This window comes from Parasteatoda tepidariorum, chromosome 10 (assembly GCF_982258835.1).
Source record: "Parasteatoda tepidariorum strain Cologne lab strain chromosome 10, Ptep-v5.0, whole genome shotgun sequence".
In the NCBI taxonomy this organism is placed as follows: domain Eukaryota; kingdom Metazoa; phylum Arthropoda; class Arachnida; order Araneae; family Theridiidae; genus Parasteatoda; species Parasteatoda tepidariorum.
In genome coordinates, this window is record NC_141764.1 from 9,430,821 (window position 1) to 9,457,812 (window position 26,992).

The 26,992-nt window shown below is 29.3% G+C and overlaps 1 protein-coding gene across 3 annotated transcripts; it reads left to right on the plus strand.

Annotated features, from left to right (window-relative positions):
- Positions 1-26,905, plus strand: LOC107447588 (uncharacterized). 3 transcript variants are annotated; one of them, XM_087153694.1, is made up of 8 exons: positions 126-361; positions 2,362-2,414; positions 4,179-4,462; positions 5,892-5,990; positions 11,862-11,992; positions 15,193-15,339; positions 23,602-23,824; positions 26,672-26,905. In XM_087153694.1, exons 3-8 carry the CDS (start codon positions 4,448-4,450, stop codon positions 26,798-26,800), a joined length of 744 nt encoding a protein of 247 aa, XP_087009820.1. In that variant the 5' UTR covers positions 126-361; positions 2,362-2,414; positions 4,179-4,447; the 3' UTR covers positions 26,801-26,905. The 3 variants fall into 3 exon arrangements, with proteins under 3 accessions (XP_087009818.1, XP_087009820.1, XP_087009819.1); XM_087153692.1 differs by lacking the exon at positions 4,179-4,462 and having other exon boundaries at positions 1-361; XM_087153693.1 differs by lacking the exons at positions 4,179-4,462; positions 15,193-15,339 and having other exon boundaries at positions 128-361.
- The last annotated feature ends 87 nt before the right edge of the window (positions 26,906-26,992 follow it).

A 26,992-nucleotide genomic window follows, 5' to 3' on the forward strand; every position in this document is an offset into this window, starting at 1 on the left:
TAAGGAACCCTCTGGAATTTTGGTGCTATTAGAAAGATAGTATTCTCTTTAGCTAAGCGCCATCTATATATCAATTTTATATAAACTTGACCTTTTAATAAAATGAGTGGCAATGATTTTTAATTCTCCATTTTTATTATTTTATTTGGAAAATCGACGACTGATAGTAGCCATCTTTCTTCATGTTGTGGTGAATATTAGCAAACTTCTGATTTTTTTAAAATATACACTTTATTAATTGCAAAAATGTCAAGACGTTCTCAGCTATTTGTGGGCCGATTACCTTTGGATTCCCGGGAGCGTGAAATAGAATCTATCTTCGATAGATATGGTAGTTTAGTGCGATGCAATTTAAAGTATGGTAAGTATTTTACTCCAAATATTTTAGATTTGAATAATTTGTATTTAAAATAACCATAGGTACTTGTTATTAAGTCCAATTAAGCTTTTATAGCATAAATTTGTTTATATATCATGCATTAAAAATACTATTTCTTTAAAGAATTAAAAATTATCTTATAAAGGGATTAAAATATCTATAGCTGTAAAATTGGGTAGAGGTGTACGTGTGGTTGGTACTCAAAAGCTGCTCGTTTATTAATTTAGGAGTATTAACGCTAACCTAATCTTAAAAAAGTCCATACTTTTACGAATCATATAATTTTACAATAATTTACGAATAAAATAACAAATTTTTCTATCATTTTTTTCTTCAGTAAATTAGTAATCGGTATCAATTGGTTTATGTTCCTTCATGCCAATATTTATTTAAAATTTACTTTAGAGTTCATGAGTTCTCTCGTCAAGTATTTTCAAGTGGAATTTCCATAATAACCTATTTCCAGGGATCTGTTGCGCCAACTACAATCACCAAGGTGCCAACTGGATTTTAAACATGCAATTTAAAAAAAAAAAAACATGTAGAGATTTCCCTGGGGGTGGCTACGAGTTATACATTTGAGTTGGTCCCTTTCTGTGATGTTTTTTTTTAAGTTTTTCACGGGCTGCAGACCAAAAGTTGCCAAGGCTTGGCGGTTATTCTGCCACAGATCAGATACGGAAATCTTCCCATAACCTCTCTTTGTCTGTCCAACAAATTGTTTAGTCTCGTTTGTCTTATTTTAGAACTTCTTAAATTTCAGGTTTCTGCTGTTTATTGAACAAAATATTCATTACCACTTTTAATCAATATTTTAAATTTTTTTAAACCTTTCTCTCATTTTCCATTTAAAGCTTGTAAAATAATCGTGATTAAATATCAATGTTTGCTCTAATTATATTACCGAAGAATCAAAATGCACGATTTTTGTAATGCGTAAATACGAATCATGTTACAACAAAAATAATAGGTTGGGATGGATGTGTGTCTGTTCGTGGGACTAAAGAAATATGCGCGTGTTTTGAATTTCAAAAGGGACCGAGATAAATATAAATGTATAGATCTCGTTTTTTTTTCTTCTCTCTCTTCGAAAAGGTGTATTTTCCAAGATGTGTAATTACTTTTTAAGTTACATAGAAAATTTGAAACAGAATCGAATTTCGCAAGTTGTAATATTTTGCTAAAGTATCGGCATTTTCTAAATCACAAGTACAAATGCAGCAATAACCGGAAAGAAGAAAACAAGTTCAAAAAATCTCTTATATTTATGTTAAAACTGGTACAAATAGAGCATGAAAAAACCTAATTATTTTAATGCTCGATTCAAAACTCTCCTCCCCTCAAATTATAGTATTAAAAATATTATTATTTTTTTTTAATAACTTGGAAAAGCATAGTTATTACTACCAAAAAATTTATCAAAATCCCTTTATATTTACAATGAAATTGGTGTAAATAACGAGCGTAAAAAATTCATGTATTTAAATTCAGGATTCGAAATTTAACCCATAATAGCGTATGAAAAACCAAGGTCAACCGAGTTCAAAACCCAGCAATGGCTGGTCGATAACTAATTCTGTCTCGGACTTGCACCAACCACAGTGCTGTTATGAATATCCTCAAGTAGTAGACGGATCATGGGTTGGAGACCTCTTGCTATCGGGCTTACTGTGGGGGGGGGGGTCTTGTAGTCTTTCTCTCCATGTAAGGCAAATGTCGGTTAGTGCCATCAAAAGTTCTCCACGAAATCCAACCAAAGGCGAATTTCTCCCAATACTTGATCCAGGTGTTCCCTTGTCTTCTGAATTGGGTTCAAAATTACAAGGCTATGTAGATGTACGTTAGTAGTTGTAAACCCAAAAATTGAGTATTACTGTTATAAAATAAAATCAAATTAGAAAATGTGTATGCAAATAACAGATCATTATTAAAATTGCTGTTTGATGATAAGTTTGACTTAGGATTTTAATAATTGTTTTCAGGTACTGGCATGGCCTATGCTTTTGTAGATTATGAAGACAAACGTGATGCAGAGGTACATATAAAGAGATTTTTAGTTGTATTTGTTTATAGTTTTAACCTTTTAAGTTTGTTTTTTTGCTTACATGTTGTCATTTCATTTTTACTTTCAATTGATGCTTAAACATTGATAGTAGATTATTTTTAATCTGATTATCAGCATGTGTATTAAAAATCATGTGCTATTGGTTTCTATGATAAAGCTTTAAAGTGATTACGCTGAGTTATAGGAGAGATGGGTAAGATCAAGTAAGTATTCTGAATTTTTAGTTTTTCTCAACTAATAAGAATTTTTTCGGTTAATCAGCTAGAGAGAAAAAAGGATGGTTGAGTACTTTAGTACAGGCTTCAAAATCCAATTTTTTTTTATTTTTTTTTGAAATGGAAAAATGAAATAAGAATTTAACTTACTAAAAATTTAAATTAGTGTGCTTCTTTACTGTCTAGTTTTTTCTATAAATTAAAGTTTTTAAAAATTTTATTAATTTGAGCTTATTGATGAGTTGAATTCATTATGCAATTACTTTAACTGCAGTTATTAAGGAAATGGTAACTCAATCTACAATGGTACTAAATTGTGCAATTATATTTGTAAAGAGATAAGTGCCAATATTTTTATTTATTGAAAGGTTTGTAATGAAGAATAAATATTAAATAAAACAGTTTACAAAGATCTTCAATATCCTAACCACATTTGCTAGCTCTGTCACATAAAGGTTCCAAATATTTTGCTAGCTAATAAATGATAATCTCGGTGAAGATTTTATATATATATATATATATAGATTATATAATATAATATAAAGAGTTAGTGCCTTTTTTTGTTTCAACTGGTGTGATTAATTTCTAACTGACTTAAGGTCCAATTCTTAATAGGACTGGGTTTGGCATAATGTCTTTTTACTCAGGATAGAATATTATTAAAGACATGTTTTAAAAAAGTCATATTCACTTTCTATATAGTATAACACTTTCAGGAGTCTGCACAAGACAAATTTACTATCGTTTAGCGGTACCATCTGAAATTCAACTTTAAGAAAACAGTAGTTTAACAAAATGCTTTTAATAAAGCAAGTTCTAAGATTCTGCTCTTCGCCTCTTGAAATTTTGTTTTCGTGTGACCTAGTCAAAAATGTTCTCATAATGGAATTCTTAGTGCTAGTAAAATGCATATTATTGTAAAATCCAAGTTGAAATTTAACTATGGACAAAGGTTTTTATTATGGATTTTTAAATTTTAAGCCCAAAATTTTACAATAGCAAAATTATTTTGGAATATATGAGGAAAAACATAGAATCTTACCAGTCATAAATTATTATTTGTAATGACTATTTTTGAAAATATTTTCTGACTTAAGCATATTTTTGTGTTAATTTTTTAATGTAATTTTTCATTTTCGCAAATTATGTCTAAATTTTCACAAAATAGGTACCTTTAAAAAAAAACTAGATAGACCACCTGACTTTTTAAATTTTCATTTTGTGAAAGGAGTTTAAAAATACAAAATTATCTGATAAATGTGAGGATTTTGTCATTTTTATTTATGATTTGTCTTCTACCATACTAAATAAATTGTATTTTATGTTGTCTTTCTTAATTATGCATTATCCCTTCTATCTAAATAGGTATTAAACATCCAAATTTTTTATTGCATGCTTTTTAAATTTTAACTGAAGCATGATTTTATTACTGTAGGCTTAAAAAAAAGTTCTGTTGCTATGTTACATATATATATTTGTTAAAGTAACTCATTAATTGTTTTGCCACGGTTCAAATTAGAGGATGTGATGGAGCTCTGAGGAGACTGGAGGGAGATTGACTGAGTTATTACCGAATTTTGCTTTTGCTGACCCTGGGGGAGACTAGACTAGAATCTTGTCCCGACTCTTAAGATCTGATTCTGATACAAGGCCTCATTTCTGACTCAACTATGTCTCTTCTGGTCCAGGGCTTAAGATCTGAGTCTGACTCTACTACTGGGCAGAATAATTTTCCCACTCATGATATTTGGGCTTTTCGGCCAATGATCTAGTTCTCTCTCTGTATTAATGTGGACAACACAGGTAATATAAATTCTTCAGGCTAAACATCGGTATATTTTTTTTCTTTCCTTTTTTTTTTACCCCATGTTTTGGTGACAGGCTTTTATGTACTCCCTTCAGGTCAGGGTTTAAGCTGAGTCTAAAAATTCATTAGCAAAAAAGCTAAAATCTGAAAAAAAGTTTTAGCAAAATGCTAAAATGCCATTAGGCTTATAAAATTACTTTATATCAAACAAGTACTGTAAGCAATCTGACAAAGAATAGCTTAATGTACAAGAATATCAAAAAGAATACCTATAACAAAACAAAAAACACATTTATTATTTATCAAAACATTTTGGTTTATAATTAACAATCTTCCTTTCTTTCATGTTTGCCCATTTTACAAATGCTTCTTGAAAGATTTAGATTTTTTCTCCTTCTTGTTTGATCAAGTTTTTTTCATGGATGTTAGCGTCATGGTTTTTCGCGGAAGCTTTTTTTTAATGGAATTTAGTAAAATCCTTTAGCAAAAATGCGAAAATGCTTTGTTGAATTTTAGCATTTTTGAGGGGTCTTTTCGCATTTTGCGAAAAAAGCTACCGTAGCGGAAACCCTGCTTCAGGTTTAATTCTTTTTATTTTGGAACATTAATAAAAATTGTCTGCTGATCCATGAGCAAGAAAAGGATAAGTATCAAACTGTAACAGGTGTATGTTCCTTCTTTTCGAAGTAGCTAACTATTTATCTGATCTTCACTTATTTTAAATAAGTGATAGTGTTGAAGAATTTCATCAGTGTACATGCACTGATTTGTTTTAGGAATTTTGGTAGAAGGCCATTATTTTAATCTTATAAAGTCTTATTAAGAGCAATTATTTTTTCTTTGATTATGTATATGAATCACTAAAACAACAATAAGCTATACAGAGTTGACAAGAACTAAAATAGCTTCTGATTTTAACATTATTAGTTTATGTTAAAATTCTTAACTGTAAAAGAAATGAAAATGCTGAGGAAAACTAAGAAATGATGGATGACAAAGACCAAAAAGTGCTGAAATTGAAGAAAAAAAGCTTGAAATGATGTCAAAAAGTAGCTGAATTCTATAGCGTTGGATTTATTGTCGCAAGCAAGATGATAAGTTTAAAGTAGCTCACAAGTGGAGAGAAAGCTCTGATTTGTTGGCTGTGTGAATAAATAGTGGAAGTTGTAGTGAAGCTTGATGGTAAACTATATTATCTTGTGATGTAGATTTACTCTTGTTCATTCACTGAAGACAAATAGCTGTTGTCAAAATATTCAGAAGCTCTATGGGGGAAAGTGCTGGTGTTTTATTAAATTTAGTAGTAGATTTTAAGTTATTAAGTTACTATATATATCAAAATCTTTTATGTAAAATTCCTTCATTGTTTTGTCATCAAGTCAACTTTTAAATTGAATCAGCATTATAAACTCTTTCAATTTGCAGGATGCTATAAAATATGAAAATGGCAGAGAACTTCGTGGACAAACTATTGTTGTGGAATGGTGTAGAGGACCGTCCAGCCGTCCACCCATGAGAGGCAGAGTAAGTGTTTATTGTTGAATGTCATGAGAATTCCAGTTAAGTCACTTTGAATATTAATTTGCTTTGGCTTATAAAATGAAATTAATAATAATACATAAAAATGGGAAGAGAAAAAGAAAAAAATATGTCTGATTTGAGAGTCATATACTTATTTACTATTTTTAGTTTAAATCTTGTATCACGGAGAGAAATTTTCGTAAAGTTCTTGTATTGTTCTCTTTATTCAGTTTTTTTTTAAATATTTAATTCAGTTAGCAATTTAATATTCAGACTTTTTAGAATGGTACACACACTCAGAGTTCTCTTTAGAAATGAAAAAGGGCAGGGTACTTACCTCTGTAATAATGTATGACTTAATTTTATCCTCAACAATTTTTAAATTACCTTCTTAAATATGTATATATTTTTGAAATAGTAATTATTTTAAAATGGAAATTATGAGAATATAAACAATTAAAGATGCTTTTTTGTATGAGTTATTTATTTAAAAAGATAATTGTGATCTCTGAAAAATTTATCAGTATACTTTCACCTCCCTCAAAAAGTATTTTAAAAAAAAGCTAATAAAAATTAAACCAGTTGAAAATAATCCTATCGGTGAAAAAATTTCTAATTCGTGGTTGCCACTCCTCAGGGAATTTAAAAATCACCTAAATTAGCAGGGAATTTTGATTTTTTTTTTTCTTTACAAGCCTGGAAAATACAGGGAATTTTGTTTCTTATTTTTATCTTCTTAAAAAGTGGTGACCGCTCAAAGCGTACTCTATGGGATATTTATCCATGGTATTTCAGCTATACTGAACTATGTTGTTTATAAGCATTATTTAAGCATGCTCAGCTGTTTTTCCAGCAGTTAAAACTAATAAATATAGTTAACCCAATACAGCTCACACAAGAGCACAGTGATTGTTGTTTCCTCTTAATGTGTAAAGGGAAAACACATGGAACTTTTTTTCCAGATTTGAGTGGCAACCCTGTAATAGTAATCAGAATTATAACTATAGACCAGGGTTCGCCAAGTGGGCCCACTTTGAAAAAACCCGCCCGGGTTTTATTGGGCGGGCCCACCTTGAAAAAACCCACTTGGAACGATAAGTGGGTTTTTTCAACAAAAAAAAATTTTTTTTTTACTAAAACTTATTGTTTTGCATTTACTTTTATATAATTTATAGTGCAGCATAAATTTGTCAAATTGAGTTGCATGATTTATATGATTAAGTTTTTAATATTAGTAAAGTAAAAAAAACTTGAATCTTCATATAATTTTATAGTAGGTATCTACTATTGAAAACTTAAAGTGGGTTTTTTCAAAAAGTAATATTTTAATGATATTAAATCAAATAAAAATTTAAATAATATACTCTGAAAAGATCAATTTTTCAAATATAGTTGCATGCTTTATATATTTATAAACAGGTTATTATTTTTAATTCATATGTTTAAAAAAATTGAAAAAAAAACAATTTTTTTCTTTTTTTACCAAGTGATACATTAACAAATTTAAACAGTTTTATTTTCTGGCTTTTAAAAAAAAAAAAAAAAAAAAAAAAAAAAAAAAAAAAAAAAAAGCTAAAACTTTTTATAAGAGAACTTTTCAAAATTATTTATCTAAAAATGAAATCATTTTCCTAGGGTTAATTATTTGAAAACAAATGGGACAAGTAACTGATACTCTTTATAATTATACATAGTTTTAATTTCACTTTCTATTAACCTTATTATAAAAACATGTAAGACCATTAAATATTTATTTCAGTTCTTTTATTTAACTCAAGTCAGATGAAATTTTAGTTTTTACTGATTATAAATATTTACAGATTATAATTTTATAATAGATAATATCCATATGTTTAATAAATATAGTAAATAAATGTGTGTGAAAACAAAAAGATTAATAAACTTGTTCCTTTTATATTACTGCATTTATATTTTATAATTCCTATTTTAAAAAATTATGAAATGTAATGCACTTAACAATAAAGAAGATTCAAATAGGTAGTGATAATGCGTTATTTAAACTTAATATAAAATACATATAACCAGGGTTCCCCAAGTGGGCCCACTTTGAAAAAACCCACTTGGTGTTTTTCAGAGCTCATTCTAGGCAGAAAAAAGGGCAGGGTGCAAAAGTTTAAAAAAAGGGCATTATTATTCTAAAAAGGCAATAATTTCTTTCGATGGGCTTTACACGTTCTATTAAAAAACATTGTCAATTAGTAAAAGAATTTTTTATTTTTTTTACTAAAACTAGCAAAGCAATCATTAATTACTAATTTTTATTAATAAATTAACATATATATTGAGCTAATTAGCTTAGTAATTTATTTAAAATGCATGCATATATTAATAAAATAATAAATGTATGTTTTTAAGTGTCTGTAGTTATGATTTAATAATTAAAATGATTAATAATAATTATGATTTAATGATAGAGCAAGTAACTGCAAACTTTCAAAGACAAGTGCAATAAGGGGGTGTGATGGCTATTTTTTCTTTCCCATATAAATCTATGTATTGACAGCAACAACAAACTAAATAAAAAGAGTTGAAAATAACAAAAGTTTAAGAAATCCATTACAGAGTTGGAAAAATAAAGAAGGATTGAGGAAAGAAAGAGCAAAAAGGGAATGGAGTCTATTATATCAGGGCACTAATTTACTTCAGGGGCAACAGGGTGGATTCTTTTGACTAAAAGGGCAGCAGGGTTCTGCACCCTGTTTACCCTGCCTAGAATGAGCTCTGTGTTTTTATTTGGTTCAAAAAGAAGTATCTCCTAATACTATCATTGGACACATCGTTGAAGTTAACAAATATTTTAGAAATGTGCATCAAGCACATGGATGGGCAAATGAAAAAAACTACTTGATGACCCAATGACACTAGGTGGAATTCATATTGTGAGCACGTAAAAACTTTTGCCAATAATTACCATAAATATGAAGAGATTGTTCTTGAGCATCAAAATAAATCTAATAATAATATGTCAAAAATATTAAATAATGTTGGGCTTTACCAATAAACTATCAATTGGGAAAAGCAGATATCAATTGTTTCTTAAGCTTTAAAAAAGCTTCAATCAGAAAACATTTCAATTTCAGAAGCTGTTGAAATATGAAATAACTTACTATCATGTGATGAATTTGAACCCCATAAACATTTTGTAAAAAGATTCAATCAGGCTGTTCAGCCACATCATTTTTTAGCATATGCATCCTGGATCTCTAAACAAGGGGACAATTTTTAAATGATGAACAAGACCAAGTAGCAGAAAACTGTCTTTCTAAGCATCATCCAGAATTTCTGCCACGTGTTATGGCATTCAAAATTTCCGATCTTGAATACTTTCCAAAATCAATGATGCTTGACACTGTTATTCAACAGTTTTCATCAAAAAATAGTGGGAAATTATGGCAAAAAAAAAAAAAAAATAAGTAAATAAAATTCATTGCTTCCACAAAGTTTCTGTCAATTTTTTTTTATTTGCACTCAGCACCAGCATCCTCTGTCTCTATCGAAAGACGCTTTTCAACTTTCGGTTTGGTGCAGAGTAAACTTCGAAATAGATTAGGAATAGATAAAGCTACAAAACTCGTAAAAGTGTCTAAGAGAGAAATGTAGACACTTTGAATCTGTTGTATGATAATAATAATAAGGGAAAAAATGGACCTTTTTTTTAAGTTAACTCTTAACATCTGCTGACAATTTTTAACTATTTGGAGAAAGTTTATCACAATTAAAAAACAGTTAAAAATTAAAATATTACTTTTAAGATTTTTTAAATATTATTAAAATTTCATTTGAATACAATTTATTTTGTTTCTTTTAATCATGTTTAAAAATATTGAAAGCAAACAAAAAAAAATTTCTATTAAGTGATACATTAAACAACAATAAACAAATTTAAAGTTTTATTTTCTGATTTTAAAAATAAGCTATAACTTTTTATATATACTTTTTAGTGTATGTATTTTAAGATTAATTCGTCTTTTGAAACTATAAAGTTAAAATGTATCTAAAAATGCATATATTTATCTAAATATTTGAAAAAAGGGGCAAGTAACTGATACTCTTTATAATTATATGTAACTTTAATTTCACTTTCTATTAATCGTATTATAAAAACATGGAAGACCATTAAATATTTATTCCAGTTTAATTTTAATACAGGTAAAAGTCAGATGAAATTTTAGTGTTTACTTATACAACTCTATTTAATGAATAAAAATATTTTCACAGTGAAATTTATGAGCACTAAATGAAAAAACCCAATTTTCCCCGGGTTTTTTCAAATAAAACCCAATTTTCCCCGGGTTTTTTCAATAAAACCCAGGCGGGTTGGGTTTTTTCAAAAATCCCCGGGTTTTTTCAAACCCTGCTATAGACTCTGCTAATTTTATGGGCGTGAATTTTTTTCTTCCTAACGACTGGCACTGAACCTCTCGCTCTTCGCCTCTGAGAATTACTCATTTAACGTTAACCGATAAATACCTGTGAGCTTTATTCATGGAGGCGAGCAATATTACCCACTACACATTTCTATAGGCTCTTTCATTGGGTGGGACATATTCATGGAAGAGAGGACAACCCTCAGAACAAAATTTCCATAATTAGGATGCAAACCGGCAACCATTGGCTTTGCATTCAGACCACTCGTTCACCTGGTGGGTGTAACTATTATCTGAACAGTGAATTCAATTTCTTTAAAATTGAATATGTAATCTAAAAATAATAAGCTCACATAATTTATGTTGAATTGTCGATATATAAATATACATATTTATGTAAATAAGACATAGCCCATTTAAAAATAAGGTATAGGTTTTAATGTTTTGTGTGAAAGAAAAAATGTACGAAAATAGTAATTTTTTTTAAAAGACTATGTTAAGAGAAACTTTTTTGTGTGTTTTGTTAATCAGGTATATAGGATTTTATGCGTTTAAATTTAAGCTAATACTTTAGCTAAACTTATTGCTGAACAATCATACTGCTTGTTTTTAGATGCTTCCTTTTTCTTTTCTTTTTTTTTCTTCTTTTTTTTCTTGGAAAAAATATACTTTTTCCAAAAGAAATCTCAACCCTGGTTAGCAATCTGATCTAATAGCGCTATATCCTTGAAAAATTAAATCAAATTATTGAAAGAAAAAAAAGAACTTAATACCTTTACAGTTTCATAACCTGTGTCTCTGGGGCCAAATATCATGTGTATTTTAACTTATAACCAGAACAACATAAAACTAAAATGAAGGAGTGAAGTAAAAAGTTAAATAATTATCAATAACTGAATAATTAGAAAGTTACAATGGTCCCTTCAAATATCTATCAGAATTATGCTATTCAAATCTAAATAAATTTGCTATTAAATACAACCCTAAATTACAATAAAACTAATGTGCATCAACTTTGTTAAACGCACAACATTAATGTAGTGCATAATTTTGTCATTGTTACCATCACCTAACCCTCTTTTTTAAAAAACAAAAACATTGCATTCAATAGTTAAGTTGGTGTTGAAAATTTTTTTCCTCCTCCCAAAACTGCTGTGGCAAGTCATTTCATGGCAGCATATAGTGCGGCTTTGAGGAGAACTTCTCTAGACTAAAAGTCTGGGTCTGTCTTCTGCTGTGGTTCCAAGCGAGAGCACATTTCTAATGGGGGTGCAATGGAAGAATGAAAGTGTTGATTGGTTTACTCACATTGATCTATGCAAAGATCAAGATGAAAGCTATTTTTTCCACACCCCTATTCGAAGTGACTAATACTCGTAACCATGGTACCCGCCATAATGCGAGACTGGTGTCTGGAGGAGTTCTGAAAGCCGCACTATACAAAACAATAGACTTTCTGGTATTTATTTTTCATTATTTTTTTTAGCAAACTGGAACTGAGTGTTATCGATGTCATCGTCATGGACATTGGGCAAGAGATTGCCCAGAATTGGAGAGAGATCGTTATAAAGTGAGACGCTATTCAAGGTCAAGATCACCGTCTAGAAGGCGCAACAGGTAATAAAATATTTGTTGATGGCAATTTTTTTTTTTTTTTTTTTTTGAAATTGTGGATTTGCTTGGAGGAAGTTTTTTTTTTTTTTTTCGTGAAATATCGCAAAATAGATAGCTTTACTTTTTTTTTTTTTTTAAATAAAAATAGATGCTGTAGAATTTGCTGGTCTTACGTCAACAGAACTTTGTAAGAAAAAATTGCCAAGAATTTCAATTTCCCACAATTGAGGTGACCGCATTAAGGAGGTCAAATTACTAGCCAGTAAATTATCCAAATATTAAGTGTTAATGAAATTTCAAAACTCTTAGCCAAATGCAAGTTTTAACAATTAAAAAAAAAAAAAACAAAAAAAAAACCATTTCCTCTTATAGAAACTTGTCACGGTACAACTTTACTATAAATTGAACTTTAGAATTTTTTAATAAAACTTTTATTGTCTCACATTTTTTTACTGTTTCAATTGAAATCATTCAGAGAAAAAAAGAAAGAATGTGGTGGAAGATAAGTTATTTGAATAATTTAATTCTGTTTTATATTGATTTTTATACTACTCGTAGAAATTTTTTTAATGAAATTTGGATGGGGTTTCAAGTGATAATCTATAAAGATAAAATCAAAGTTAAATTTTCTTATTTAGCAATGATTTTAATTTTTAAATTTTGCAATAAGTTTATTTCAATAAACAGTGCTATTGTCATGAGAACATATACTTTCTAGGAAAACGGTTATATGATAATATGCATCTAGAGGGGGCCAGAGCTCATTCTAGGCAGAGAAAAGGGCAGGGTGCAAAAGTTATAAAAAAGGGCATTATTATTCTAAAAAGGCAATAATTTCTTTCTATGGGATTTACTCATTCTATTAAAAAACATAGTCGATAAGTAAAAGAAAAAGAACTACTTTACAAGAAGTAGCAAAGCAATCATATTAATTACTAATTTTTATTAATGAATTTACGTATAAATCAAGTTAATGAGTTAATTAGCTTAGTATTTTATTTAAAATGCTTGCATATATTAATAAAATGCATATATTATTAGGGTCTGCAGTTATGATTTAAAAATTAAAAAAATACATTTCAGTTATTATAATTTTATTGTAGGCGCTTTAAGAAGTATAAAAATATAATTAAAAATGCAAACATATGTTTTTAATACCATACAAATAAAATAAAAAAAAATCTAAAGATTAACTAAAAAATAACATACAAAATTCAATAAAGTATCTTACTTAGTTCTCCTTCAATATTATATTAAACCAATTTAAAAAACTATCAAAACATGGATTTAATGATGGTATATTTTTATTTCCACCATTTTTTTTTAAATAAGCCTGAACCTAAATAAAATCTGCTTGAAAACTTTATGCAAGTAACAGAAATAAGAATTTAAATTGTTAAAATATTTTCCTCTAAAGAACTGCAAGCAAGCAACACCATGCAAGTTAAAAAAAAAAAAATTTTTACAGATTAACTAAAAAATTCAATAAAAGTATCTTACTACCATTTATGCTTTTGATTATAGTAAGCATATGGTTAAAATAAAATAAAAAGTTCTTCAATAATTACATTAAACCAATTCAAAAAACTATCAAAACATGGATTTATTGATCTATTTCATTTTCACAATTTTTTTAGATAAGTCTGAACCTAAAATCTGCTCAAATGAATATGTTTTATAGTGATATTTTGTTGTGTGAAGTTCAGTTGAATTGTAAGTAGTAAGTGATTTGTAAGAATTTCGATTGCTTCCTAAAGCTGTGATTTTCCAAAAAGAGACTTAATCTGCTTTTTTGTCACAAACTGTAGGATAGAGTTTGTCAAGCGATATTGTGTCATTGGGCAACAACCATGTTAATCTGTATTTTACTTCTTTTTGCTCACATTATTTAGATTTAATGATTTTTCTAATGTAATTCTTATTTATATTGTATATACTTCTCTTTTTCTGTAGAAAAAAATAGCCGAAACACAATTTTTTTCGCGGAATTTACAATTTTATTTTATATTCTGAGGTGGCAAATGCTTAGTGTGTGCCCTTCAAATGTAAAACAAAAAAAATTTTCTTGTTTTAATTTCTTTTTAAATTATCCAAAAAATATTTTGTGGTGTTTTATCAGTTCTATGCATCCAATTAAAAAATAAAGTGATTAAAGTACCAAATTTATTCATAATCGATGTGTCTATTTTTAGAGCTTGATTTTGAATCCTACAGTTGAGCAAGCAGCTGTGTATTTAGCAATACCAAGAAAAATTTTTAAAAAAAGAGAGAAAGAAAACAATAAGGCCCATATTTAAGTGGTTTTTTTTTATTATAATTTTACTCATTCCTAAATATTTTTTTCAAATTATTCTATAATTTTTTTAGTGAATAATCTTAATTGTGTGTCTAGAAAGCTTGCCAACAGATTTTTAATACATTTTCGAAATTTCCACCTTATAGAAATGTATTGTATTTTAAAGAATACAAAATATTTTAACAATAGCATAAATGAAACTCACAGTACTCATTTTCATTTACCAGATTTATTTTATATCACTAAATTCTGTGATTCATGATAAAAATACTTTATTTAATGACATCAGCAAAGTAAAAATAAAATGGATTCAAACCTTTGCAGTTCTATAATATTCTCCTCTAGTTTAAATAATTCTTAAAATGTGTATAAACTTTAACTAGCTTTTTCGAGACCCAAAATGGATTGGACCAAAAAAGTCCACATGCCAAAAACATTCGTTCAAAAGTTGCCGAGCTTGCTGGACCGTCAACTAACTGAACCTCAAAATTGACAGATTCTTTTGTATTCCTACTTCACTATTCCATAACACTCCACTATTTGAGGAAAGTGAAATATTTCCACACTTTCATTTAATAGTGAGTAAGGGTATACTCTGAAATCTTTTATTCTGAAATACAGAGCTGGACTTTGCGATTCAGTATTTTTCCTAGAAGAAACCCAATCCTCTTTCCTCGTGTTTTCAGAATATCTTTTCCATTGTTTTTCGGATATTGGCTAAAAACTCTTTTCCATAATTTTCTCATGTGGACTTAGATTTTCATTGTCTTTCTTAAACTCAACTGCATCAGATAGATTTGCTAGTTTTCTTTCAAGCTATGGGTTTGGGCATGATTATTTGTTGAAATAATTATTTCATCTTAACTTTTATTCATTTTCTTTTTAATTCAAAATTTTTGTTAAACAGGTATAGCTACAGCCGAAGCCGCAGCAACTCTAGAGGCCGTTACGGTGGTAGGCGGAGAAGGACTCCTAGTCAGGTGCGTTCACCTAGTTACAATCGATCTAAGAAGCCATCAAGAAGAACAGACACTCCTACAAGTTCTCGTTCTAGGTAATTTTCTAATTCTCACTGTTTTTAAAGTACAGTAGAGCACCCATTATCCGAACGTCCAATTATCCTAACTATGTCTGAATTCTTTTTTTTATTTTTAAAGTTCAGAATACTTTTTAAACAGTTGAAGATAATGATATCCACTACATCAGTTGAAAAGTAAAGTAACCTGGGTAAAGTGGTTTTCATAAGAATCTAGAAAGATGTCGTTCAAACGTAAGAGAATCGTTCTTTCCTTAAGTGATAAGACGAAAATTTTAAAAAGATTTAAAAATGGAGAAAGTGGAAGTGAATTAGCATCAGAATATGGCGTAGGAAAATTGACAGTATCGGGGAAAAAATTAAAATCAGTTATGAATTATGTTTTAGTAATGGACAAAAACAATGGAAATTTGGATAGAAAATGCATGAAGAAATCAAGCAACGATGAAGTGAACAAAACACTTTATTTGTGGTTCCTGCAAAAAAAGATCATTAGGCTTTATTTTTTAATGAGAAATTTGGTGGAACAAGTACTTTTCAGGCTAGTTCGGGATGGTTAAAGAATTTTAAACAATGTGGAATACACGAGTTATAAATTTATGACGGAAAAATTTTCGCGTCTAACACAGCCGCTTCATATTTTGTAAAGGAATTAGAAAGCATTATTGAAACTGAAGGATATGAAGAATTTATTTATAATGCAGCTGAAAGTGGACTGAATTGGAAATCATACCACGAAAAACTTTTTCTTCACGAGATGAAGAATGTGTTTTTGGGAACAAGATCATTAAGGAGAGAGGCACAATTAACGTTTGCGCAAATGCAGCTGGAAATCATCAAATGCCTTTTATAATGATAGGAAAATCCAAAATCCAAGAGCCTTCAAAAATGTTAAAACACTGCCTGTCGTTAATGCATCTCAAAACAAAGCGTGGGTGAACACTAAAATTTTTATGGAGTGGTACGATAAGACTTTCATTCCAGAAGTATTACTTCTCTTGGTCGATGCTTCGTTGCATCCAAATCCTGATCTCTTAGATCGGGAGAATGGAATGTTTCTTGTTGTTTTCCTGCCACCTAATGAGACTCCTTTGATTCAGCTGAAGGATCAAAGTATCATTGAAACCTTAAAATGTCTTTATAGAAAGCAACTTTTAAGGAAGATTTCATTATCAGATGAACTAAATGAGGGAGATTTTCGAGACTCAAACAAAGCTATAGATTTAAGAGAATGCTGTATGATGATAGATGCCTGGAATTTAGTAAAAACATCGCCACTTAGAAAATATTGGAATAAAATTCTTAACAGAAAAATAAACATCCCTGAAGTTTCTGAACCAGAAAGATGCCAGGTTATACAGCAGAAAAAATAGAAGATTGATGTCAAAACACTGAAAATGACTCAGGATTTTAAATCATGATGAAATTTTGAATGAAAATTGGAACTCCACAGACGAAGTAGGTGATCAAGTTCAAGATAGTGGACCTCTTCATATAGAAGCCTGCAATTCATTAGATATTGCAATGAATTGGCTAGAACGTCAAAATGATCTTGATCCAGTTCGGTTGATTTATTTAAAAAGAATAAGACATATGGCTGCTCAAAAAAGAGCATTTTCTTTGAAACTTTACTATATTTCTTTTACAATGGAAAATAAAGAAAAATGTGGTAAAATCAGTAATTGACAAAGAAAATTATAAAAAGCTGAGATGATTTAAAAAAATTAAAAATGAAAAAAAAAAGTATAAAAAAAATTAGAACACACCAGAGCTATTTTAGATATAACAACCAGTCCTAAGCCTGGAAAAAGTGTGAAGGGAAGTTAGTGCATAAATAATAATAATTTAAACTAGATTTTAAAATTATCCGAACTGTGTTCAGTCCCGAGCAGTACATATAATCAGCACTCTACTGTAGCAAGAAGTTTAAACTTGATGCAGTTCATAAAAAGGTTTTTGATTTATTAGTTCTACATCACTACTAAAACCTTTTCTTTCTTTTAATTTACAACTTACGATCAGTTTTACTGTTTATTCATTAAGTTATTTTATTAAAAATTATGGAGAAATTTTGAAATCTGTGCAATATCACAATCTTTTCTCACAACTGGACAAGATTTTCCAGCAGACGAGTGAATTTTTGAAAGTTTTTCCTGGTTTAAAAAGAGAAGTCTTGTTTTTTGAAAGAAATTCCCTCAAATTGGGAAAACTTTTAAGCAAGCTCTTCTATCCGTATGTCATCTTTCCCAACTTATACTCTTTAGCTGTACAGGGAGCTATATTTTATCCTATTGAACTATCGTGTTTAGTAATTGAATTTTTCTTCTCTTATTTTCGCTTTGCTTATTTTTCTTCATTTAAACGTTATTCATTATTCAACTTAGTCATAATTTTTCTGGTTTAACCAACTGAATCAATTCCTACTCATTTGCGTTGTATCACGTTAATAATATTGATTTATAGTGCCCATGCTTAATTGGTACCGAAGTAGCATCTGTTATCAGGGAAGTCACTTTACGCCAATAGTATTGTAAATCAATGCAATGTTTCTATTGCATTTTTTGCAGTCATTGATTTTGACGTGGATTTTAAATATTCCGAAATATTTCAAACAATATGGAAAATTTGAATCGTGCATTCAAGTATTTACTTTTTAATGCACTAATTCTATCAAATTTTCTGCAGTTATTGCTATTGATTTCTGCCTAGTTTTTAAATCCGATATCTTTGAAACAAAATAATTTATTGCAACACCTAGTATCGAAACAAAGCACGCATGTACGTTCTTTTTTTTTTCTTTCAAAAATTTGAATTAAATTTTTCAGGGATATAGCACTATTAGATCAGATTGCTAACCAGGGTTGAGATTTCTTTTGGAAAAAGTATATTTTTTCCAAGAAACACGATTCACGTGATTTCGTTGTCGTTTTTTTCTTCGGATTTCATGATTTTTATTTTTTATTGTGATAATTATTTACAAGATGCAAAGAAGGAATTTGTGTATTCCCTCCTCCAACAAAATGCAAGAATGTCACCCATAATATTGGAATAAAATATTATGTGTTAAATTAAAAACAATTATATATTTCTTTTTGTAAACACGGCATATTTGTTATTTTAAATGAGTAACATATATGTTTGTTAGTAATAAAAGTATCTTTTAGAAAGATATAAGTGCTAGAGTTTTTTTGCAGAAAGCCCTAAAAAATTCTGTCACAGGGTATTGCACAATCCATGTTTCTAAACATTTCAGCTGTCCCTTTTTTTTTTCTCAGAGTTTTTCCAGCAACTAGTACAGTTAGCCCAATATAGCTCACACAAGAGCACAGTGACTGTGTATTTCTCCTTATAATACTGTGTATAATATGTACAGGGAAATTTTTTTTTCCCTTCCAGATTTGAGTAGCTACCCTGTATAATCCCTCGAATACCTTAAAAGCTAGTTGAAGTAAGGTTATGTCAGAAACTAGTTTTATTTGTGAGGTTAATCTCATTGAAAGAGGGTGAGCTAATGTTCAATGTCAGTTCTACTCACCTTTGTAAAAGCGATCTGTTTTTCTCTGTAGGGCGAGTAAATAATTGGAGTATAAGTTGCAATAAAGAGCGATCGATGTACATCAAATGCAAAGGGTTCTTATCCTTAGTTTTCGAAACTGGGGAAAATCTACAAGGATGATTGTATTCCGGGGTTATCCCGGAATTCCGGTTTTATTGTATTATCATTCTGGGTGGAAAAAAATTAGCAGGGAATATCGCTGAATTCATTGATATCTGGGAATTCTGGGAATATCGCTGAATTCAGTGTTCTCTGGACCGTTGGTTCTCGGAATTTCTCTTATCAAAATTTTATTTTACAACAAAATATTCCCAAAATTCCTCGCTCTAAAACTTTGTGATAACGAGATACTTATATACACGTGATTCTTCTTCCAATGGGCGGAAATCCGCCGATTGATTATTTTGGTTTGTCGGATTTTCGCAAATTTGAATATTTAAAACTGCGCTTGAATCCGCTAATGTCGCGATTCATATTCACACAATTTTAAAATAATATAGTCACACGATTTTAAAATCAAATTTCCCTATTCATATGCATGCGATTTCGAAAATCCAACATAGTGATTCCTATAAGAACTGAGATTAGTTACCATAAAGATGTGATGTTCATCATTAGTAGGTAATTTAATTATAAATCTTATTGAAAAAAATTACGTTAAATACGAAACAAGTATGATAAATAAATTGATATTGATTTTTTGCTCATAGAATTTTCAGGGTTTTTCACTCTGTGACACAATATACAGGGATGAGATTTTTCCGTGGATTCGAGGATTTCTGCTTTTTTCAGATTTTTCCATTCTTTCCGCTGAAATTTTTTTTGTTGCACAAGTTGAAATATTTTATGAGGAATTTAATTTTCCGCGGAGCGAAATTATTGAAGTCCTCATTTCTCCCTCTGAAGTTTCTCTAAAAATCATTTCCTTGGGATAAAACTGGTTGATACAGGGATGAGATTTTTTTCGCTTTTGTCTCTTGAATTTCAGCCTTTTCATCAAAAAATCCAATTCTCTAAAAGTTTCATTTTTTTCAATAAATATCCCGCTTTTTTTTAAAAAAAAATTCAGTCGCTGAAGTAAAATAATTATATTTATCTACGATTTTCAAAGAGAAACAGAAAATTCGAACTACGTCCTAGCTGCTAACCCTTCCGCATTTTTACTTATATTAGCTATTTTCTCCGATTTCGGCCTTTTAGAAATCCCAACTGCAAATATCTCGATTTCACACGATTTTAATATCAATCATCGATCCTCATATTTACCTGATTTAAAAGTTGCGCATTATGATTCTTATTTAAGTTATTTAAATATCGTACATTATGATTCTTATTTACAAAATTTAAAAATCCAATATCTTGTTTTGTATTTATGCATTTTTAAAATCGAGATTTTATTATCAAACATCGATTTTCGTATTTACCTGATTTAAAAGTTGAAAGTTGCGATTCTTATTCAGGCGATTTAAATATCGTACATTGCCATTCTTATTTACGAGATTTAAAAATCCAAGATCGCAATTTTTATTTATGAGCTTTTAAAACCCTATGTAGCAATTCGTATTCACGGGAACTTAAAATCCAATGTCGTGTTTCATTTTTGCGGTTGTAATATCACGCGATTTAAAAGTTATGCATCGTGATCAAAAAATTATGCATAATGATTTGTATTTTCGCATTTTTTAAATTCGATGTAGAGTTTCATATTCACATGATTTAAAAGCCTCATATCGGGATTTATAATCACATGGTTTACAAGTTTAAAAATCAAATTTTTTTTGTTTGCCTCTCAATACGGACATATTTTTAATTCCCCGGGAATCTTCTATGAATAAACCATTACGTACATTCTCCCCTAAACGGACACTCCCTTGACCGGACGCTGACAGTCATTTTGATCCTGAAACCTTGTTTTTTATCTCTACAAACCGGACACTACTTTTTCTAAATAAATTGCAAGCTAAAAAAATGCAACTTTTCACCTAAAGCATGTAAATAAAACTTTTTGCCTTATCCATAACTAAAAATATTGTTTAGCTATTTCACCACCGAAAAATCAATCTTTCTCCTGTCACCTTGCCTTATCTTTGTAAAGAAAGGAGAGAAAATGGTACTGCACTCCTGAAATAATTCTGACATCGGCATCTTTTGATCTTTTCATCTGGACCACACAGGTTATGAGACCCCATTAAGTTGAAATGACTTCTCTCAATGCTTCTTCCCCATTGAAAATTTCTTCAATTTTCTTATCAGTTTGAAGACTGTATTTAACACAACTGGGGTTAAAAAAAGAGAACAGAAGTATAATCTTTGACGTGTTTATATAAATGAAACATTTATTCAGATCAGCTGATCAATTGTGAATAATCATCTCCATAGGTCCTCACGACTTACAGGTATGCATTACTTTTTTTTCTGTGAATCATGGGAGGTTTATTTTCCAAGAAGGTATTAACCATGTTCCCTATCAAATGATAAGTAGGTGTAAGGGGGTGTGAACCTAATAATTGAAACGGACTGAGGACAGTACGCTCCTATTTGGTATCATATGTCTAACTTGAGTATCTATGCTAATAGGAAAATTATATTAATTTATCTGTAGCTACATCCAGAATTATGTATTTATATCAAACTTCTTTATATATTCTTTTTTATCATTCTTGTTGTTTAAATAAATATTCTTGTAGATATTTGCAGTATCCTTGTAGATATTATTTAATTATTTTTACAGCTTTGAGAATATTCTAAAAACAATTTACGGTGTTAAATTTCGTTATTAGGGTACCCTTCCCGTAAACGGACAACTCTCATAAGCGGACAAAGTTTTTGGTCCCATGAATGTCCGCTTAACGGAGGTTTCACTGTATATATGTATATATATATATAGTATATATATATAGTATATATATATAGTATATATATATAGTATACATATATATAGTATATATATATATAGTATATATATATATATACAGTGGAGCATTGTTTATACGACTATCACTTATACAGTAAAACTTGTGTAAGTTGACCACTTGTGGTGCATTGTTTTAGTGGTCAACTTAGGCAAGTGGTCAACTTATAGAGGGGGTGGGTCATTGTTTACTTTTTCGTTTCCTACATCATGTTGCTGTATATAAAATTTTTTTTTTACTTGACTTAAAAGTTTTATTCAGAAAATATGCAAATGAATATCTTAAGAAATGTGTTTGAACCTGAATGAACTTCAATTTGATACACATAATTCTAATATTTAACTGATTTTTTTTAAAAATTATTTCGTTAGTTATGCATGTGAAGTGTTTAATAAATATAATTTCTTAAAATATCAGAACACGAAAACATGTAATTTGAAAACTTTAACAAAATAAAATTATTTGAACACTTTAAAATTTATTTACTACACTTAAAGATCAAAGACTATAAATAAAGGATCAAAGCATATTTCAGAGCATTCATTTATTCAAATGCTCACTATTGCAACTGGAATAGCAACTTTTCAACTAACACACCTGTTTTCAATGAACGGATGAAAGAAATGATCAAAAGCTGACCCCTTACAGTTTCCCCTGATGGTCAACTCACAAAAGGGTTTAGATTAGCTTTTTACACTATTTCACCAAGCAAGTGAAATTTTAACATACATCGCCAAAATGACGGAAAATTTTCTGAATTTTTTTTTTCTGGTCAACTTATGAGGGTCTTAGAATAGAATTTCATAATACTCCTAGATAAAATTGACTTATTTAGTGGTCAACATACAAGGTAGACAGGTGGTCAAGTTACAAAGGTTTTGCTTCTTTATATAATATAGGAAAAATTCCGTTCTTGATAATTGAGGTCAACTTATGCAGGTGCCCAACTTACAAGGGTGGTCAATTTGGCAGGTTTCACTGTACGACGTTTTAGTGTGGTCCTAAATCATTCCTATTCACTTTAATGTAAAAATATATTGTTTATACGACACGCAGAATCGGTTATATGTCGGTTTTTAGATTTTGTTCACGTTTATTTAATTTTTTATTTTTTCTTGTGTATTTTAAAAAAGGGCGGAATTTGCAAACATGAATGATACAGAAAAGGGTGTCAACAAGAATGCTTGGATGACGACCGTAATTTTTACTAGATGACTGAAAAAACTAGACAATGTTATGAAGAGGAAAAAACGAAAAATTGCTCTATTCATCGACCAATGTCCAGCGCACCCATCGATACTAATTATTTTGGAAAATGTAAAAGCTCTCTTTTTTCCTGCAAATTGCACATGTGCGCTTCAGCCATTAGATTTGGCCGTGATTAGAAATTTAAAATTGCATCATAGAAAGCAGTAAGTTAAACTCGCTATTCAAAGCATTGTAGAGACTAATAGCAAGAAAATATAATTAAAGGTATCATACATTCAAATTGCTCACTGCAATTTTTCTTCTTTGGTCATTTGTTTGTTTTGTTTTGTCTAATTTAGAAATTTATGTAAATCAGCCCGTTAAACATTAAAATTAACTGAAAACAGAGTTAGTTTGTTTTAGAAGTAAAAATCGATTATACGACGTTATTCGGTGGTCCCTTCGGCGTCGTACAAACGATGCTCCACTGTATGTATGTATATATATATATATATTCTTGGATTTCCTCTTTTTTACTTTCTGACTACTCTCATCCCTGAATATACAGCTGAATTTAATAATCTTTATGATATAAAAATTTCATGTATTTATTTTATCTTTTAGATCTAAGAGTGCAGAAAAATCTAAGAGGAAGTCGTCTTCTCACAGAAGTTACAGTCGCAGTCGCTCTCCTGATAAAAGAGACAGGAGCAAGGAAAGAAGTCGCAGCAGATCCCCACAGAGATCTCGCTCGAAGAGTCCAGGCGATAGCATGGCTCGAAAAGGACTCAGTCGTAGCAGGTCTGCGGAACGCAGGACGAAATCTAAGAGTCGCTCTCCTAATAACGTATGTATATTAAATTTAAATCCGAAATCTAAGCATTTACTTTTTAATGCATTTACTTAATGTGTTAACTTTTAAATGTGTTAACTTTTATTTTTTATTACTTTTCGTCTTGTGGACAAAAGAAAATTAGTAATCTTTAGCTGATGCGCAATCCTCAACATCAGATATGCAACACTTTCCGACTTTCTGATAATTTTTCCTCAATTTATGTTATTCCGCTTTTTAAATCTAGCCAATGCCATTCGAGCACAAAAAAGTAGTCTCAGCAAATCGTTTAACAAATTCATCGGCTTTGACTTGAAGTATTTGTCCAGATACTGGAAGATTCTTAGAATGCTAAACCAATTCAATAGTGCTAATCAATAATACACAAGAAAAAATGCTAATTACCACATTTCATGCTATTGGTGGTTTAAAAAATAGGTATATGTATTTAGTTTGATATAGAAGTTTCAAAATTATTACGAATATGTATATTATAAATGAAGAAAATAAATCAGTCGAGGACAGGAAAAAGTTCATAATATCCAACTTCCTCTTCACTTTTTTTCTTTTCTTTTGGTTCACTGTATCTACGATGAATAACATGTGGGTAGCAAGGGCATGGGAGCGAACATTATGTTCACTATAAACCGTGTTCACCATTGCTGGGTTTGGTTGTATAATAAAAGCTTCCTCTTATGGATATAATTTGTGAAACACAGAGCAGTACATTGTAGGGGAATTTGTATCAGTGTATCTGATATTTTTCAATGAATAAATACATCATAATACTTTCAATTGTTATTTTTCCTATAGTTTTAAACAGCATTATGTTTCTAAAATTTGTTTTTAAAAATACATACTGTAAGACTAATACTTCATTATTAGTAAAACTGATTACTTTTGAACAATTGCAGGCTATGGTTATTCAAATGCAAAACAATTGCAGCCAATGTCAGGTCAAAGTTTTTTCTAAGTAACTCTCTGAGTTAGTCGAACTCCTACACACTTTTTATACAGTCCCAACTGGGAAATCGAACCAAAGAATTTCAGATAATGTTTTTAAAAATTGTTATATCAGTCACATCACTCAGATATTTTTTAAGGTTAGAGAATTACTTAAATTTAAGTAATGTGTGAATTTATTTTTATTAATTTTTATTGTTTCGTTTATGTTATGGTCACCAAAAGTCTTGTTTTTTGAAAGTCCAAAGTTGGCACATCTGTAATTTTACTACTATAATTTTCTCAAACTTTTTTAGATTATCTGCATTAGTTGAATTTTTTTAGTTCTTATATGTCTCTTATTTTAAGAAGTAGTCTTTATTTCCCATCTTTTTTTAAAGGTACCTATTGCATTTCCAAATGATACTTGCTCATAAAAGCTTTATTTAAAATGTAAAAATCAAATCATAAAATGATGAATTAAAAAAATTTTTAGAATGACATATCTAAATAATGCAAGTTTTTTTGCTGCATTTAAAATATTGAAAGCCCTTCACTTCATAATTTTTCAAAATCTTGCCTCTAAATATCAAGTGTTTTATTTTTTTTTAAAAAATAAATAAGTAAATAAAAAATTAAAATATTAAATATGAATAATAAAATGAAATATTAAATAAATTATTAAATATTAAAATAATTAAGTATAATTAAAAAAATTATGCAATTAATGGTCGCATAGCTGCCAACTCTACTGGATTTTCCAGTAGACTACTGGATTTTGCCAGTTTTTCCTGGTCTACTGGTTTAATAAAAATTCTCCTGGTTTTTGCATATTTTGGAAAATTCCCTAAAACTGAGTAAGTTTTCTTAAAAAAAAAAAATCCCTTTTAAAATAGAATTTTTACACCATTTATTGCTTTGCTTGAATATTTAAACAAATATTACTAATACTTAATGAAACAAGCTTCATTTATATCAGTTTAAAGCTTATTTATTTATTTTTGTTTTCAGTTTATTTTTATTATTATTTATTAGTATTATTATTTTATTTTTTTCAAATAATTTTTTTCAGAATTCCCTTTTTAAACTAATTTTAAAAAAATCTTTCAACTATCAATCATAAATTACTTGTTTATTAGTATTCAAAATTAAGTACATTTATTGTCTTATTTATAAATGGAAAATGTAGAAGATCATTTATAGTGTTTAGTGTAGTAAATTTTTGTATTTTTATTAAAATAAAAATTCCCTAAAAGTAAAATATTTAGTATAGTTTGCAATAGTTATCAGGAAATTTATATTCCGTAAATTCTACTGGATTTTTTCCTATCCATGTTGGCAGCTATGTGGTCGACATTTTAAATCGGTATAAAGGTTACAAAAATTAATCAGTTAAGCATCTTAGCCTCTACTTTGCAAAATTTTGAAAAATTAGGATCTTATTAGAAGAGAAAAATTATGCAAATGAACTAGAGCTGGTAAAGATAAAAAGTTGAAAGAAAGAGATTTAACTTTGCTTCGAGAACATAAAGCGTCATTCAAGGGACCACTTATGGAATAAAAAATATAAACTTTTATCTGTTCGAATGGGGAGAAAAAAAAGAAAACAGAAGATTTTGTTGCAACAAATAAAAAATTTAAATAATTTTTTTCCTTATTTTTGAGAAGTTTTCTAAAGATCTGTGGAATTTTCGAAATTTGTTCTACAATTATATCCTTTTTCCAGTTCTCCGGCCCCATTCCGCACATCTGTTTTAAAAGTGTGGCATTTGAATGAATAATTTAAGTTTTTCTTCGAACTCCCCCCTTCCTTTTTGAAGATTAGCATACCGAGAAAAAAGTTTCCATATGCTGCGTTATTTGTAGTAACTTTATTGTTTTCCAATTGATGTTTAATAATACTCCATGTATTAATTTTAGGAAAATGCTGATGTTGCAAACGGTATGCGGAAAGGTCGCAGCAGTGCTAGTTCCCATGGCAGCAGGAGTCGTTCTCGCAGTGTGGACAAAGAAGCGTCTGGCCGCGATAAGTGGAGCAGATCACCTTGATGTGTTTTTATAATTGGACATCCCTTCCTTTTTTTCACTCATTCATTGCTTATTTTTTATCTCTTGTCAAAATTCTTTCAATAAAAGTCATTTTTGTTTGTTTTATTGCTGTTATAGTTATTTATTAACATACCATGCATTTATGCATGTTTATATTTACAGTGCACAAAATAAGTAAATAAAATAGAAAAC

Bases quoted from the DNA above. Each gene is read 5' to 3' on its own strand.
- LOC107447588 (XM_087153692.1), top strand. From the start codon at position 247: ATGTCAAGACGTTCTCAGCTATTTGTGGGCCGATTACCTTTGGATTCC. The intron at 2,415-5,891 runs GTACATATAAAG...TTCAATTTGCAG, and splicing joins AAGACAAACGTGATGCAGAG to GATGCTATAAAATATGAAAA. The intron at 11,993-15,192 runs GTAATAAAATAT...TTTGTTAAACAG, and splicing joins CCGTCTAGAAGGCGCAACAG to GTATAGCTACAGCCGAAGCC.